At 43.6% G+C, this 16,736-nt stretch overlaps 1 protein-coding gene across 1 annotated transcript in view; it reads left to right on the forward strand.

The window, feature by feature from the left end:
• MYO10 (myosin X) overlaps nt 1-16,736 on the forward strand; it is a 272,480-nt gene that overhangs the window by 216,893 nt on the left and 38,851 nt on the right. The window contains exons 20-24 of the mRNA XM_055246103.2: nt 7,418-7,542; nt 7,641-7,755; nt 14,362-14,468; nt 16,005-16,238; nt 16,573-16,618. Of these exons, the coding sequence (XP_055102078.1) occupies nt 7,418-7,542; nt 7,641-7,755; nt 14,362-14,468; nt 16,005-16,238; nt 16,573-16,618 (627 nt within the window). The remainder of the gene's footprint in view (nt 1-7,417; nt 7,543-7,640; nt 7,756-14,361; nt 14,469-16,004; nt 16,239-16,572; nt 16,619-16,736) is intronic.

Consider the following 16,736-nt stretch of genomic DNA (forward strand, 5'->3'; position numbering starts at 1 on the left):
AGCAGATCTGATCTGGGGAGGGCCTGCATTTGTCAGGGGAGGGCCTGCATTTGTCAGGACAGAGCAGGGACTGGGTTTGCTTCGGGACATCACATACCATTAGTTATTTGTGTGGGTGCCTAGTCTATGGGAGGCTTCTAATGCATACACACACACACACACGTGCGTGCACGCGCACATATGTATTTATTTGGGGACAGAGTTTCGCTCTTATTGCCTAGGCTGGAGTGCAATGGTACGATCTCGGCCCACTACAACCTCCGCCTCCTGGGTTCAAGTGATTCTCCTGCCTCAGCCTCCTGAGTAGCTGGGATTACAGGCATGTACCACCATGCCTGGCTAATTTTTATATTTTTAGGAGGGATGGGGTTTCTCCATGTTGGTCAGGCTGGTCTTGAACTCCTGACCTTTGGTGATCCACCCACCTCAGCCTCCCGAAGTGCTGGGATTATAGGCGTGAGCCACTGTGCCTGGCCCAAATAAATATTTTTAGTTGATTAAAATAATCGTTTACTTTTACAATCTTCAAGACATTGTGATCACATGAAAGTTTTAGACCTTGAATAAATTCTCTCCAAAAAAGATAGGAAAGGATCCACTCTAGAAATAAATTATAACATGTATTCAGAAGCACCCAAGGAGTTGTCACATTGTATTTGATATTTGTTATTAAAGCAGAAGCAGTCGTTATTATATACGTTGTCACATGCAGGGCATCATCCTTGGGATTTAGTGCCACATGTTACCAGTGTGTCCCTTGTCCACTGTGGTGTGTCATCTCATGCTCAGACACCTGCCCTTAGCAGGCACCCAAGGAGGGGGTATGAGATGCAAATGGAGTTAAATCTCCCGTGGGTCAAAGAACAGTTGAATTGTTTGTCAGTGATCAGAGGTTGATATGCGAAGTAAAGATACGGTCAGCTGATGATTGTCTGTGTTTATGGGAGTAGCCAGAGTTGGATTTGCCCAGTTTGCAATTTGATTTTCTAAAAGCTCTTCTTTATTCGCTAGTTGCTTCCATATGCAGATGTTTGGCTGAATTCACAATGTAGCAAACTGATTTCTTATCGATGTCGTCGTGGCCCTTAAAATTGTGATCTTTAAGTCACCTGTATTAGACTAAGTCAGTACCTGACAAGTTGATCTCTAAGAATGTTCCTTGTGCTTAAATCTCCAGAGAATGTCTGTGTTTCCAGAAGACGGATTGCCTCTGGGAATGATAGCTTATAGACCACGTTCTCTGCCTAGGTTCCACTTAATCTTTTCCCTAAAGAAGTTTTCATTCCTTTCAGAGTTGTATCCCATAGTAATATATCCCGTTTTAAAATGTGTCAGTAGGCAAATAGGTTTGATGCCCATGAGTTTGATTTACATGCTAGTTTTCAGGAACGCAAGGCTCTTTGAGACTTACTTTTTAACTTCTCGATTTAAGCAAATGTTAAAACCAGTTCAAGGCCGCACGTGGTGGCCCAAGCCTGTAATCCCAGCACTTTGGGAGGCTGAGGTGGGTGGATCGCCTGAGGTCAGGAGTTCAAGACCAGTCTGGCCAACATGGGAAAACCCCATCTCTACTAAAAATACAAAATTAGCCTGGTGTGGTGACACATGCGTGTAATCCCAGCTACCCATTTGGGAGGCTGAGGCAGGAGAATTGCTTAAACCTGGGAGGCAGAGTTTACAGTGAGCCAAGATCGCACCACTGCACTCCAGCCTGGGTGACAAGAGTGAGACTTCATCTCAAAAAAATAAAAAAATATAACCGGTTTGAACAAGTCATGTTACCTTCCTAATTTCCAGTGTCCTCATCTACAAAATGGCTTTTCCCTAAAATCCTGGCTGGCTCTGGAAAAACTCGTGGCCCCTGTGTGACAAGCTGGATTCCTACCACCCCCAGCCCCTTCCTGGGCTCTTCTCAGGATGCCTTGGTTGGTTTTTGCTAGATTCTCAAATGCTGAAAAACATTAGAACTTTAACGGTCCACAGATAATAAACTCACTGTATTTTCTTTCATTAAATAAGCACAGATTGAATGTCCCCTTACCATAGGTAAATGGCTGTTTCCAAATCCACTGTCATACTTCTTATTGTCATGCACTGTTCATGAAATGATGGAAGGCTCGGTAATGTTCAGGGCAGTTGGATTCACTGATACATAAATAAATGCATTTCTGTCTTCATTGGGAAGCACCCTCCCTGCTCTTGGTGTCCCTGTCTGTCAGCACCTCTGTTGTCCTTTATCTAAATAAGCTGCAGGAAGTAAGGTTTGCCTGTAATTGATTTTTGTAGAGGGTTTAGTGTGCCCTGTTATTAATCATTATTAATCATCTAGGCATTCTGAAATAGTATTTTTCAGATTGTATGGAAATAAGTATTTCTACTTATTTTTGGTAGGATTAAATTATCCAAAGTATACATTAAAACTACATAGATTTCATCCTGTCTCCAGGATGCAAACTTTCTCTTCCATCCATTTCTTGTCCATTTTAAATGCCTCAGTGTTAGACTGGTACTTAATGTACTTTTTTTTTTTTTTTCGAGACGGAGTGTCACTCTGTTGCCCAGGCTGGGGTGCAGTGGCGTGATCTCGGCTCACTGCAACCTCTGCCTCCTGGGTTCAAGCAATTTTCCTGCCTCAACCTCCCAAGTAGCTGGGACTACAGGCGCATGCCACCACACTTGGCTGATTTTTGTATTTTTAGTAGAGACAGGGTTTCACCATATTGGTCAGGCTGGTCTCGAACTGCTGACCTCAGGCGATCCACCTGCCTCGGCCTCCTAAAGTGCTGGGATTACAGGCATGAGCCACCGCGCCTGGCCTTAATGTACTTAAAAAAAAATTTTAACAGCGTTTTTGAGATACGGTTCTTATGTCATGTAATTGCCTTATTTAAAATGTGCAATTCAGTGAGTTTTAAAATTTTTTACAGATTTGTGCAGCCATCACCAGAGTCAATTTTAGAACATTTTCGTCACCTCAAAAAGAAACCCCGAGGCTGGGTGCGGTGGCTCATGCCTGTAATCCCAGCACTTTGGGAGGCAGAGGCAGGCAGATTACTTGAAGCTGGGAGTTCGAGACCAGCCTCACCAACATGGAGAAACCCCATCTCTACTAAAAATACAAAATTAGCCAGGTGTAGTGACACATGCCTGTAATCCCAGCTACTCAGGAGGCTGAGGCATGAGAATTGCTTGAACCCGGGAGGCAGAGGTTGCAGTGAGCTGAGATCGCACGACTGCACTCTAGCCTGGGTGACAGAGCAAGGCCCTGTCTCAAAAAAAAAAAAAAAAAAAACAGCGTTTCAGTCTTACGGCACCATCGCCATATCTGTAGTCTGTCGTTGACTGAAACATCATCATGCGGTACATGACTACATTTATACGCATATATATAGCTAGAGCAGCGATTTTTGGAGAGGAGTGATCATCTTTATTTTTTTTTTAAGTAAGATTCTTTCTAGCTTGTTTTTCTCACTCAATAATACCTTATGAAAGGCCCTAGAGTCAATAGGTATGTCTTCAATTTGATCTTTTTTTTTTGTCCAATTGCCCCATTTTGTTCTTTTAAAAAAATTTTAAATTTATTTTTGTCATATATTGATGGGATGTATGAGGTATTTTGATACAGGCATATGATGTGTAATAATCACATCAGGGTAAATGGGGTATCCATCCTCTCCAGCATTTATCCTTTGTGTTACAAACAATCCAGCTATACTTTTAGTTATTTTTAAATATGCAATTAAATTATTATTGGCTATAGTCACCCTGTTGTGCTATCAGATACTAAGTATTCATTCTCTCTAGCTATTTTTTTGTACCCAGTAACCATCGCCACTCCCCACTACAATTTGGTTTGTTGTTGTTGTTTTCTCTCTCTGTCGCCCAGCCTGGAGTGCAGTGGCACAATCTCGGCTCACTGCAAGCTCCGCCTCCCAGGTTCACGCCATTCTCCTGCCTCAGCCTGGCGCCCGCTACCACACCTGGCTAATTTTGTTTTTGTATTTTTAGTAGAGACGGGGTTTCACCCTGTTAGCCAGGATGGTCTCAGTCGCCTGCATTTGGTCTTATTTTTTTAATGGCTGCATGACATTTTTATGGCGTGCGTGGTATCAGAATATACCCGGCCGCCGCCCGTTTGGGGATGCTCTTGTTCCTAGTGTTGTTGCTGCCACCAAGGGGATCCTTACACAGCACAGATCTGACCCCATTGGTCTCTACTGTGAGCCTCCGGTGACTCCTTGTGACTCCTTCTTATCTTGAATACAAGAACCATGGGTCCATCTTCCACCCAGGTCCTTCCCTGCCTCCCTCTGTTCCATCCCATCCTGTTGACTGAACCTGCCAGGTTCCTCTTGGATTTTCTTCCTGTTTTTCTTTCTGCAGGGAACGCCCCTTCCCTCCAGCATTTTAAGAGTCCAAGCTCTAGTTCAAATCTGTGCACTTCCCATGCCCCCTCAGTATTTTTCTCTCTCCTATATTCCCAAGGAACTTAATTTTAATCTTTAATTATAGTTTAATATTAGGCTTTCCGCTATCTAAGTACTGATGTACCTGTCCACCCTCCTAAATTGCAGGGTCCTTGGAAGCAAAACACAGCTTCCACCTTTTTGAAAAAAATCTTCCCTGATCATGAATTACAAAACCTTGCACATAGTAGGTGTTCAGTAAATATTCAGTAAAAGGATCATGTGACTGTAATTGCCCTGGGTTAGAGGCTGTTTCTTCCAAACTCCAACCTATTTGTCTCCATCAAGACTTCCTTGTCGGTACACTGCAGGCAGTCTTTGTTGGAGTGAGCTCAGGTTCTGGAAAACTAGTTACCAGTGGAGGCAGCGCAGTAGCGGAGTTTTGAAAGGCGAAATGCCTTTAAGTTGTGCCTTGTCCAGCCTCCAACTGTGTCATCTTTGAACACTGAATTCACCAGAAAAGGAAATTGCAGCCGAAAAGAGAACCACCAATGGAAATCCAGATCTACCCCCCTCGTGATCGCAGGGTGGGTTGCCCGGGGCGACAATCAGCCTATAGATCCCCCTCCCCTGGTGAAGTTACTGGGAAGGGGCAGAGACACAATTGCAATGGGAGCCTGGAACTCATGGCCGCTCCTCGCTCCCTCCCCGCCCTCCCCGGCCTGTGTCAGATCCTACAACCACACCACCCTAATTAGCCCGAGAATGGAAGGGGTTGTCATGGCGACCGGGCACTTTTTAAAGCACAGGAATGGTGTTCATTATTGTTCCATGTCTTTAGCTGTGGGGAAAAGGTCAGTGTGGCTGTTGTTTTCCATATGAATTTTGGCCCAAGAGCCAAACTGAAGGTGAAATGCCCCTCGGAGAGACAGGAAGATGGTGAGTGTGGCTGAACTTTTTGGATGGGGAGGCCCTTTTGGTGTAATATCTTTAGTTTTAATAACTCGAGCACCAGACTGGGGAATTGTACAGACTTTGTTCTATAGAGACTGGGAGAAAAGAGGGGATCAGGAACAGTGAAAGCCTGAGAGAGAGAGATATTTTGGATGAAAGTCTTTGAGCATCAAGTGATTAAATATTAAATTTAGAAGGCTTCTCTGGTAGTATAAATTTAACAAAGTTGAGTAAGTCTGATACTTTATTCAATGTTCCTTTTATATTTGCTCTATACTAGTCTTTGTAGATTAGTGCTGCTTAGATTATATTCCCAAATAAATCTCACAGAAGCGTTGTAACCAAATGCCTTCAGAACAGTCACCCACACCCCAACCCGCATTTTTAAATCCAGAGATACGGCATAAGAGTCACCAAGGCTAATTTTGTTTTCATATTTTTATGCTTTTCTTACTTTTCTGAGGATAATTTAATCAAGACTAAAAACAGAGAACCACAGTTCTTTGGATGTTTGCACTAATTTGCTGGCTGCACTTGGTTGGAATACTGCTAAGTAAAGACAATTTGACCACAGTGTTTGTAGAAGAAATTAAATATGAGAGAAGTCAGCCCACTAGGGCTGATGGCAGCTATTCCATCAAAAGCTGTGAAGGACAGTTGCAAAGCATTCTTTAAATTTATTTTTTTGCCAATTTTGAAAGCTTGCAGAATAACATGGCTTTATGCCTGATTTTGTGTTAATGACTGCATTTTTAAGGGTCACAAATTAAGCCACTTTGCATTCTTGTATTTTTTTAACAGTTAGGTCCTATGGCACTATTTTTTTGTCATTGTATTCACAGTTGTGTGGGATAACAACATGCAGCTTAATTAAAGGGAACTTGGGTGGGTGGACTGAAAAAACAAACCACTGTCCCCAGAGTTCCTAAATGGCCCACTTTTTTGCTTTCCCCTGAAAACCTATTGTCCTGGCCCCAGTGCCAGTTTGTTTGGCAGCTGAACAAATAAGAGAACACATTTCAGAACATTAAGTCTTAGTTCTGATTTCCTCTGTCTTTAATTTGTATGTTCTCAGGCTTATTTAGTGATCAGAGTATGGAGCTCTCAATAAATAAGTATTTGACTAGAATTTGAGCAAAGTCAAACTCTTTTTCACCTCTTCTACACCGGCTAGCACGGTCGCCTCCCCTTCTCCACCCCCACCCCCACCTCACCTGTCGCAGTGTGGGTATCCACCCATCACCAAGTCACTGTGTTCTTAGGTAAAAAATGACTTTAAATTCAAATTTAAAAAGTAAAAGTGACATTTGTATGACACTTTAAATTCTTTGGGGAAAAAAATAGATTTTAAAGTGGTGATACATTTATGGTATTTGTGATACAGCCAGAAATGTGGACATGGATATTAATATAAAGGAATTATTGATATCTTTTAAGATATGATAATAGTGTTATATTAACACATGACATATAGTAGGATCTTTGCAAATGAGATGATGTGATATTTGGGATTTTCTTTTTTTTTTCTTTTTGTTTTTTGAGACAGCTCTGTCACCAGGCCGTAGTGCAGTGGACCATCACTGCAACCTCCGCCTCCTGGGTTCATGCCATTCTCCTGCCTCAGCCTCCTGAGTAGCTGGGACTACAGGCGCACGCCACCACACCTGGCTGATTTTTGTATTTTTAGTAGAGATGGGGTTTCATCATATTGGCCAGGCTGGTCTCAAACTCCTGACCTCGTGATCCACCTGCCTCGGCCTCCCAAAGTACTGGGATTACAGGCGTGAGCCACCGTGCCCGGCTGGGATTTTCTTAAACATAAGGGGAGGGAGGAAGTAGCTTGTGGGTGGGGCAGGATTGGCAGGGGTTGATAGTGGTTAAAGCGAGGTGATGGTTCCACTGGGGTTCCTGTGCTAGTCTGTATTTCTGTGTAGGTTCAAGACTCTTGTATGTGTTTTGAAGCAGGGGTAAACCAATGATGGAGGTGGCTTTAGTAAGTCTCCCTTATCAAATGCCATTTTTTCTAATGGTATCCCATCTTTTTTTGCATGGTTTAGATGCCAGACCAGTTTGACCAGGCGGTTGTGCTGAACCAGCTGCGGTACTCAGGGATGCTGGAGACTGTGAGAATCCGCAAAGCTGGGTATGCGGTCCGAAGACCCTTTCAGGACTTTTACAAAAGGCAAGAGGGAGCTGAATTGGATTCTCTTTGTTATCAAAGGGCTTGGAGAAAACAGGGAACCATCGCAGAAGGTGACCCTGTGTGTCTTTACGTTGCAGGTATAAAGTGCTGATGAGGAATCTGGCTCTGCCCGAGGACGTCCGAGGGAAGTGCACGAGCCTGCTGCAGCTCTATGATGCCTCCAACAGCGAGTGGCAGCTGGGGAAGACCAAGGTACGATGCAGAGAAAGAGCAGCTCCCACCGAATCCCTGACAGATCTCAGGGTGATGCTCGCGGGGTGATGCTCACAGGGTTTAGGGCTCTATGACCCTGCTACACAATTGTTCTTTCACATTGGGAAGATACTCCTGTTGCCATGCCTACCATAACCTTTTGTCTCCCAAACAGTTACTATTTTATTTGAAGTGAAGTCCTTCACTTGTCAGGGACTCTGTTTCATTAGTGAACACATTGAAACATCTCATCCTAATTGTTTGTGTGTGGGTATTTGTTCGGGCAGTCAACAAATGTTGGCAGACGAATAACAGTGCTTTGGAAGTATGAGGCAGCCCCCAGTGTCTAAGAAGCGATACCCCAGACCCTTCTAAGTTTCTCTAATTCAAATACTGGCCTTTTTTTTTTTTTTTTTAATTTATTTATTTATTTTTTTTATTATACTTTAGGTTTTAGGGTACATGTGCACAATGTGCAGGTTTGTTACATATGTATCCATGTGCCATGTTGATTTCCTGCACCCATTAACTCGTCATTTAGCATTAGGTGTATCTCCTAATGCTGTCCCTCCCCCCTCCCCCCACCCCACAACAGTCCCCGGAGTGTGATGTTCCCCTTCCTGTGTCCATGAGTTCTCATTGTTCAATTCCCACCTATGAGTGAGAACATGCGGTGTTTGGTTTTTTGTCCTTGCGATAGTTTACTGAGAATGATGTTTTCCAAAATACTGGCTTTTTTATCCCTGCAACCAGAGCAGCGACTGAGCGAGAGATCAGTAGCGGGTCTGAAATCCTTCCGGTTGTCAAAAACTCAGTCCAGAAAGCAAAAAGGAAAATCTACTTTTGAAGATGCTGTTGGGGCAGAGGCTCCTTAACCCCCTTTTCCAGATAGGAGCGGAGTATGGGCAGTCGGGCCTGAACAGAAAAAATCAGTCATGAAATTTGTTGTATGACTTCTTCTTTCTGGATCAGGGAGCTGCCAAGAACCTCATTTGGCTTCCACTCTCATTCCCCACCCACCTCCAATGACTTGTCACGTGGGAAAGACAGCAATGTGACTCGACACAGAAATGCAGGCAGCTGAGGACGCATGTGTCCTCAAAGAATGAATCCTCATTCCCACTCCTTCTGCCCTTACACACAGCAGTGCAGTGTCAGAGAAGTATTTTAAAGCTTCCACTCATAATATGCTGTTTTTAATCTAGGAGTTTCTTTGGTTTATAAAAAAGAGGAAAGGAAAGAGGGAGAAAGCGTGGGGAGAGAAAGACATATGTCTTGCAGTTTGACCAATGTGAGATTGATGACAAGTACTAGGCTTCACCTCCTGGCCACTCAGCAAGGGAAAGTCATGATGGACCTACCTCCCTGCTCTAGGGGAATGTTTTACTGGTGAGGGATTTAAGATATAAACACAAAATAGGGTAGAGATGACATGCAGAGATAATCACATGAGCTAGCTATTGCTCTGTAATACATTACTGCAAACTTCGTGGCTTTAACAACACACATTGATAATCTCATGGTATCTAAGGGTCAGAACTGGGGCACTGCTGAGCTGGGTCCTCTGATCAGGGTCCCCCAAGCCTGCAGTCCTTGTATCTTGGGGCTTTGTTCCTTTCTGGACCTCAGGGTATCTTCCAGGCTCACTTGGTCATTGGCAAAATTCATTTCCCTGTGTTTCTGCAGGACTGAAGTCCCTGTTTTCTTTCTCGTTGTTGGCTGGGAACCACTCGCAGCTCCTAGAAGCTCCTGAAGTTCCTTGACACATGGCCCCCTCACCACCTGGCAGCTCACTTCTTTCAGGCTAGCAGGATAACCCCATGCTCCAGCGTAGGAGGGAGTGTTATATAATGTAATGTTCTCACGGAGGTGACATCCCATCACCTTTGCTGCAGTCTAATGGCTAGAAGCAAGTCCCAGATTGCACCCCCACTCGGGAAGATTAAAGAGGGTTGTAACCCACTGGAGGCCACCTGAGGGTGTGCCCCCCGCAGGTGATAGGTCTCTCTTCCTGGAAGCTAACTCTCCACTCCTGTAGCCAACTCATCTTTAGGTCTTGGCTTAGATGTAGACTTTGAAAGGACTCCTTTTTTGACATTCCTCAGTGCACCCTACAGCTGGGGTAAGCCCCCTCCTCTGTTGTCCCAGGTCATCCTCTTCTTAGCCCTGATGTAGACTTCATATGCTGTCCTGTTGTCTTGCTGTTGGCTTCTCTACGATCACCCAGTAGAGCATGTAGAGCTGATTGTTCATTCTACACAGTGCTGAGCTTAATCAGTGTCTATGAGGTGCTGAAAAACTGTAAGAGGTGACACAGGATGTCCTACATTTATTTACTTAGGAAAACGTTCTGAAGAAAATGGCTCAAGTGGAGCTCTTGGCAGTGCAATATAATCTGCTCTGATTTTGTTTAATCAAAAAGAAATTGCAGGCCAGGCACAGTGGCTCACATTTGTAATTCCAGCACTTTGGGAGGCTGAGGCAGAAGGATCACTTGAGCCCAGGAGTCTGAGACCAGCCTGGAAAACATAGTGAGACCTTTTCTCTACTGAAATTCAGAAAAATTAGCCAGGCGTAGTGGCATGTGCCTGTAGTCTCAGCTACTCGCGCGGCTAGAGTGGGAGGATTGCTCGAACCCAGGAGGTCAAGACTGCAGTGAGCCCTGATCATGCCACTGCACTCCAGCCTGGGCAACAGAGTGAGACCTTGTCTGAAAAACAAAAAGAAATTGCTTTCTCTATAAACGAGTCGCCTCACTGCCTTCTACGGTGGAGTAACATTAGAGATCAGTAAAACTCACGCTAGCCATTAACAGTCTTTTCTGGGCTCCACGTACTAATCCAACTTCACTTAGAATTTACATTATGGAAATCAGGCCCAAGGCAGGCTTGGGACGTAGTGTAGCATGGGGGACACAGAGACATGGGCGTTGTCCTCAGTTTCCTATGTTGGAAGATAAGATATTCACACACAGTGGATGAATTAAATCATGCAGTACAATCTTTTTAAAGGAGTAAGGAAACAGCTTCTTCAGGAGAGAGATCTCTATGGATTGAAATGATCAAGGAAGTATTCAAGAAGAAGTTTTTAAAGAGGAGTTCAGTTTTAATTGGTGAAAAGTTGGGAGTAGAAGTTGGATGGAAGTTTATTTTTCCACAGACATGTTAGGAAGTAAGTGCAAACATCAAAGCATTTGAATTGTGCCTTCTTGATAGCTTTGATCTTGACCAGTGTTTGATTTATATGTTGGATAGCAGGTGTTTTGGTGTGTTGCGGCCAGAAGGTCTTTCTGTTTAAAGCCTCAAACCTCTAATGAACTTCTGGTCTTCTGGTAAAGGAATGTCTGCCATACGCAACAGGCAAGTGTGGCCAGTGTTGAAGGCAGCGAATTAGATATGGCCCCACGTCTGAACTGGCTGGCTTATCTAAAACATATTTGTTCTTGTAAGGCAAGCATTCTTACCTAGAGGACTGGGGAAGCATTACTAGGAATTGAGGCGGCCTGTCGGATGCTTCATGGCACAGCCCACGGGGAGGAGATTGCAGCGTATTTCCCTGCTGAACAGCTGTGTTTACGGTGACTGAGGTGGGCAGCTGGTCCCTCTCCTTCCTGGTTTTGGCTTTTCCCACTGCCTCAAGGATTCCTCAAGACTCAAGACTTTTACTTTTCTGACCCTCTGGACTTCAGTGTCAGACTTTTCTTCCTCAGTTCTATGGCAATGAAGCATGCGGGAGGTATTTTTATAAAGACAGTGTACTAGAATAACCCACAGGATCTTAAGCTACCTAAGAAGATAAAGGTGAAAAAGAACCACGTGAAATGCTTCCTGTTGGATATGGAGTCAAGTTCAGCCAAGCAGCGCCTGAGTGGGCACCACTCTTTGCTCAACTGCTTTGGTGCCTGCTTTGATGCCACATTCCCAGTCACTAGGTTGTGCCAACTTGGTCTTGGCTGAGTCCTGGGAACATGGCAAAGTGACACAAGGGCTCACAGAAACACTTTCTGTATTAATGTGTTCTCACACTGCTAATAAAGACATACCCGAGACTGGGTAATTTATAAAAGAAAGAGATTTAATGGACTCACAGTTCCACATGGCTGGGGAGGCCTCATGATCATGGCAGAAGATGAAGGAACAGTAAAGACACGTCCTACATGGCAGCAGGCAAGAAAGCGTGTGCAGGGCAACTCCCCTTTTTAAAACCATCAGATCTCATGAGACTTATTCACTACCACGAGAACAGCATGGGAAAGACCCACCCCCATGATCCAATTACCTCCCACCAGGTCCCTCCCATGACACATGGGAATTAGGGGAGCTACAATTCAAGATGAGATTTGAGTGGGGACACAGCCAAACCTATCACTTTCCTTCTGTCATTGTCTAATTCAGGGTTCGTGTTCTTAAGGAAACTGACAGGTCCCTAAAAGCATTTTCTCTATTTGTTTGCCCTTTAGGTTGGTGAAGGAGAATGTAAATAAAGATGTGGAAGAATACTTTTTAAAAACATATTTATTTATTTGTTTTGAGAGCTGTCTTTTTAGTGGACTGAAAACTAAAGCAAGTATTTGTCTGATTCTGATTCTAACCAAGACATTCTTTCGACTTCCAATGGTGGAGAAGACCTTTGTTCCTTCACAAAGGTTTCCACTTGTTCACGTCATTGCTGTGTCGCTCATGAGAGTTGACACTTTTGTCTCTTTCGTCACCACCCCCCCGCTTCCCCAAGGTTTGACTATTACTTTTCCTTTTAAGCACTCATAAGAGCAAAAGCATTAGAGTAAGATATGTAATACCAAACAAAAATCTCAAAGAGAGGTTGAAATACTTCCTTAAAGTCCAGTCTTGATGAAAACTGCTTTTGCTACATGGTTTTGATATGTACAGGGAATTCTGTATTTCTGAACATCTTTTAATGATGATCACATCCAACAAACTTTACACTTGTAGCTTCTGCAGCAACAGAATATATATATATATATATTCTCATATATATGAGTATGTATAAGTATATATGAGTATATATGTGTATATATGAGTATGTATATATATGAATGTGTATATATGTATGTGTGTGTGTATATACGTGTATATATACGTGTGTGTATATATATGTACATATGTTGCTTTGAAACAGAATCTCACTATGTTGCCCAGGCTGGAGTGCAGCAGCATGATCTTGGCTCACTGCAACCTCCGCCTCCCAGGTTCAAGCAATTCTTCTGCCTCAGCCTCCCAAGTATCTGGGATTACAGGCACCCCTACTATGCCTGGCTAATTTTTTGTATTTTTAGTAAAGGCAGCGTTTCCCTGTGTTGGCCAGGCTGGTCTCCAACTCCTGACCTCAGGTGATCCACCTGCCTCAGCTTCCCAAAGTGCTGGATTACTGGCATGAGCCACTGCACCCGGCCAACAGAATATATTAATTGTATTATAAGGAGAGGATTGTATGGAGAGCTTTCCTAGGAGAATGATTTGTGATGGAGTTTTACCCAGAGCAGGAATAGGTACGGCTGTGAGTCATAAGGTGGTAGGACTCTTTATTTGCTTTTTTGCCCAAATGTCATGGAGGACACAGAGCAGAGAACCTGGAAAGATGTGCCATTGGGAGAACATGATGCACCATTTTAGGCCAGAATGACTCATGGAAGCATAAAGTAAAAAACTGTGGAGACACCAAAATGCATCTATGTGGACTGTTAATAAAAAAGCATGAAAATGTTTGATACTGGTTGTTATAGGGAATCATTCAAAATTTCTTATGCATGTATTAAATCTGAAATGGCAAAATTAAAAGCTACTTTATCAAGAGAAGGTCCTGGTATTATCATACCTTTTCAAAAACTAGGAATTCTGATACAAAGTGCCAATTACCTGACACACTTATTTGATAAGCAGAGGATGGAAGTGCCCATTCTCAGAAATAGACAAGCAAACAGCTACAGTTTATTTAGTCCTGGTACTGCTGTGCTTGTGATAGTCAAACTGAGATGCAGCTGAAATAATTCAGTTCTCATTTTAAACTCAGTTTTCAGAATTATGTTCTTAACGTCAATATTTTGAGTGCATTTAAGTTTCTGAAGCCAAGATACTCTGATTGTAATCACAGAGCAGGCACACAGAGAGGATTTCCACATAAAGGCAAAATAACGTTTTAGAAATTTCTTGGCTTCCCTTCCTTCATCCTTTCCTTCCTCCGCTTTCTGCGTCTCTGAATCATATTATGTAGACTCAGTGTAGTGACCAGTGCTGGTCCATGAACTATTCGTCCCAGCCCATGATGTGTTAAGTGTTGAGAAGCTTAGATAGCAATTTGGTAGTCATCTTATGCCTGTTGAATTTAGTAACAATAACCATAAAAAGGACTTGTATTTTTATGCAGCATTTTTGTTTTTCCTTGTAATATATCTTTATTGGATTTTGCAACTGTTTTAGCCCATGACAGGTGGAACCTTTAAAAAGCACTATTCTAGAAAGCATGGCCATGTGGTGGATCAAACTTAGAGAAAAAAGCCTTAACTACTGAAGATATATTTGACTCAGAAATGCCTTCCTTCTGCTGGCCATGTTCTTTGCTTCTGACATGTGACCCCATCCTGAGCAGGTCTTTCTTCGAGAATCCTTGGAACAGAAACTGGAGAAGCGGAGGGAAGAGGAAGTAACCCACGCAGCCATGGTGATTCGGGCCCATGTCTTGGGCTTCTTGGCACGGTAAGAACCCCACGCTGAGGGGAGAAGGCAGTAAGCTCCATGAGGGGGTTCTTCCTTCCCAGTGTGTTCCAGTGGAGTGGCCTGAGGTTTTCAAATTGAGGGAAGCCTCAGGTCAGGCCTCGTAAGCAGCCACTGCACTCGGGAGTGGCAGCAGGTAGGAAAGGGAGCTCTGCACTTTTTGACATCTCAGGTAGAAAGAACAGTGACATCAGGGAACTCTACTGAGATCTATTTATTTATTTGAGACAGGGTCTCACTCTGTCTCTGAGGCTAGAGTGTGGTGGCACGATCATGGCTCATTGCAGCCTTGACCTCCTGGGCTCAAGCAATTCTCCCACCTCAGACTCCCAAGTAGTTGGGACTACAGACACACACCACCATGCCTGGCTAATTTAAAAAAAAATTTTGTTTAGAGATGGGTCACTTCATGTTTCCAAGGAGGGTCTCAAACTCCTGGGCTCATGGGATCCTCCCGGCTGACAAAGTGCTCGGATTACAGGTGTGAGCCACCGTGTCCAGCCTTCTACTGATATTTAAATTGTTTACCTACTTCCTCTGCATCAGTTCTTGAAGCCACAGCGGCCTGGCTATTCACCTTGGTGTTACCATTTTGGCTATAGAGACCCATCCTCCAGCTGTTTGAGGAATGAGGTGACTTCTTTTTTTTTTTTGAGACAGAGTCTCACTCGGTCGTCTGGCTGGAGTGCAATGGCGCGATCTCGGCCCATTGCAACCTCCGCCTCCCAAGTTCAAGTGATTCTCCTGCCTCAGCCTCCCAAGTAGCTGAGACTATAGGTGCGTGCCACCACGCCTGGCTAATTTTTGTATTTTTAGTAGAGACGGGATTTCACCATGTTGGCCAGGATGGTCTCGATCTCTTGACCTTCGTGATCCATCCGCCTGCCTCGGCCTCCCAAAGTGCTGGGATTACAGGCGTGAGCCACCACGCTCGGCCTTTTTTTTTTTTTTTTTTTAAGTAGAGACACGGTTTCACCATGTTGGCCAGGATGGTCTCGATCTCTTGACCTTCGTGATCCATCCGCCTGCCTCAGCCTCGCAAAGTGCTGGGATTACAGGCGTGAACCACCGCACCTGGCCTGAGGCAACTTCTCTTCATGTGCATTTTAGTTCCCTCCACTATGCCCCTGAAACGCTACGTGTTACATTTTCTGAAGTACAAAGCTGTCCTGCTGTGATGATTTTTTTCATATGAACAGGAGAATATATCAGATCTCTTTGGGAACTATTTACCCAACTTTCTGCCAAGACTACTTAAAGCCAACATGAGGGGTTATGTGTTTATTTAGCCAAGATAGTGATAGGCTTCTTACTTTAGTTTTGTTTGTTATTATTTCTTTGTTTTTCTTCTGTTTTGTTTTGACCAAAGGGGCCTCCTTGTTCTCTCCAGTTTCCATAATGAGACTATCATTCTAAAACGGGGTCCTCTTTTGTCTTGTAGCCTTGATGTGAGCTCATTTGAATAGCTCAAAGCCTCATTACTTCAATGCCAATTCTGTTGTTTTCTTTCATTTTCAGAAAACAATACAGAAAGGTCCTTTATTGTGTGGTGATAATACAGAAGAATTACAGAGCATTCCTTCTGAGGAGGAGATTTTTGCACCTGAAAAAGGCAGCCATAGTTTTCCAGAAGCAACTCAGAGGTCAGATTGCTCGTAGAGTTTACAGACAATTGCTGGCAGAGAAAAGGGAGCAAGAAGAAAAGAAGAAACAGGAAGAGGAAGAAAAGAAGAAACGGGAGGAAGAAGAAAGGTACAGTACTTTTCTTGCTGGGATGAAACAAAAGGATCCATTTTGAGTGCTATGCTCGGTATCTGTCTGTGCAGCCAGAAATCCCAGCAGATGCCCCAGAACCTACAATTTGAAACAGTAACTCTTGGTGGCTAGAATATAAAATTCCTTGGCAGCATTAAAGACCCAGTTCTATGAATATTTTTATTCATACAGAATAAATCCACGGCCAGAGGAAGGGGCTCTGTCTTTCATGCTTTCTGTCTTTGGCAAAGCTGTTTGAAAAAGGTAGATCTCTGAAAAGTGATTCTAGGGTTATTGTTGTTGATTTTCACTTTTTCTTTACTATTTTTAGAGAAAGAGAGAGAGCGCGAAGAGAAGCCGAGCTCCGCGCACAGCAGGTAATGAGTGCAGTGACGACTTAGCCTCTCGTGTTTCTGCTTCCCACTTCTAATGCTTGGATTCTAGGATTCAAAACTGCATTAAAGTAGAAAGATAACAGCAAGAACAGTTTAAGAG

This window comes from Symphalangus syndactylus, chromosome 16, assembly GCF_028878055.3.
Source record: "Symphalangus syndactylus isolate Jambi chromosome 16, NHGRI_mSymSyn1-v2.1_pri, whole genome shotgun sequence".
NCBI lineage: Eukaryota > Metazoa > Chordata > Mammalia > Primates > Hylobatidae > Symphalangus > Symphalangus syndactylus.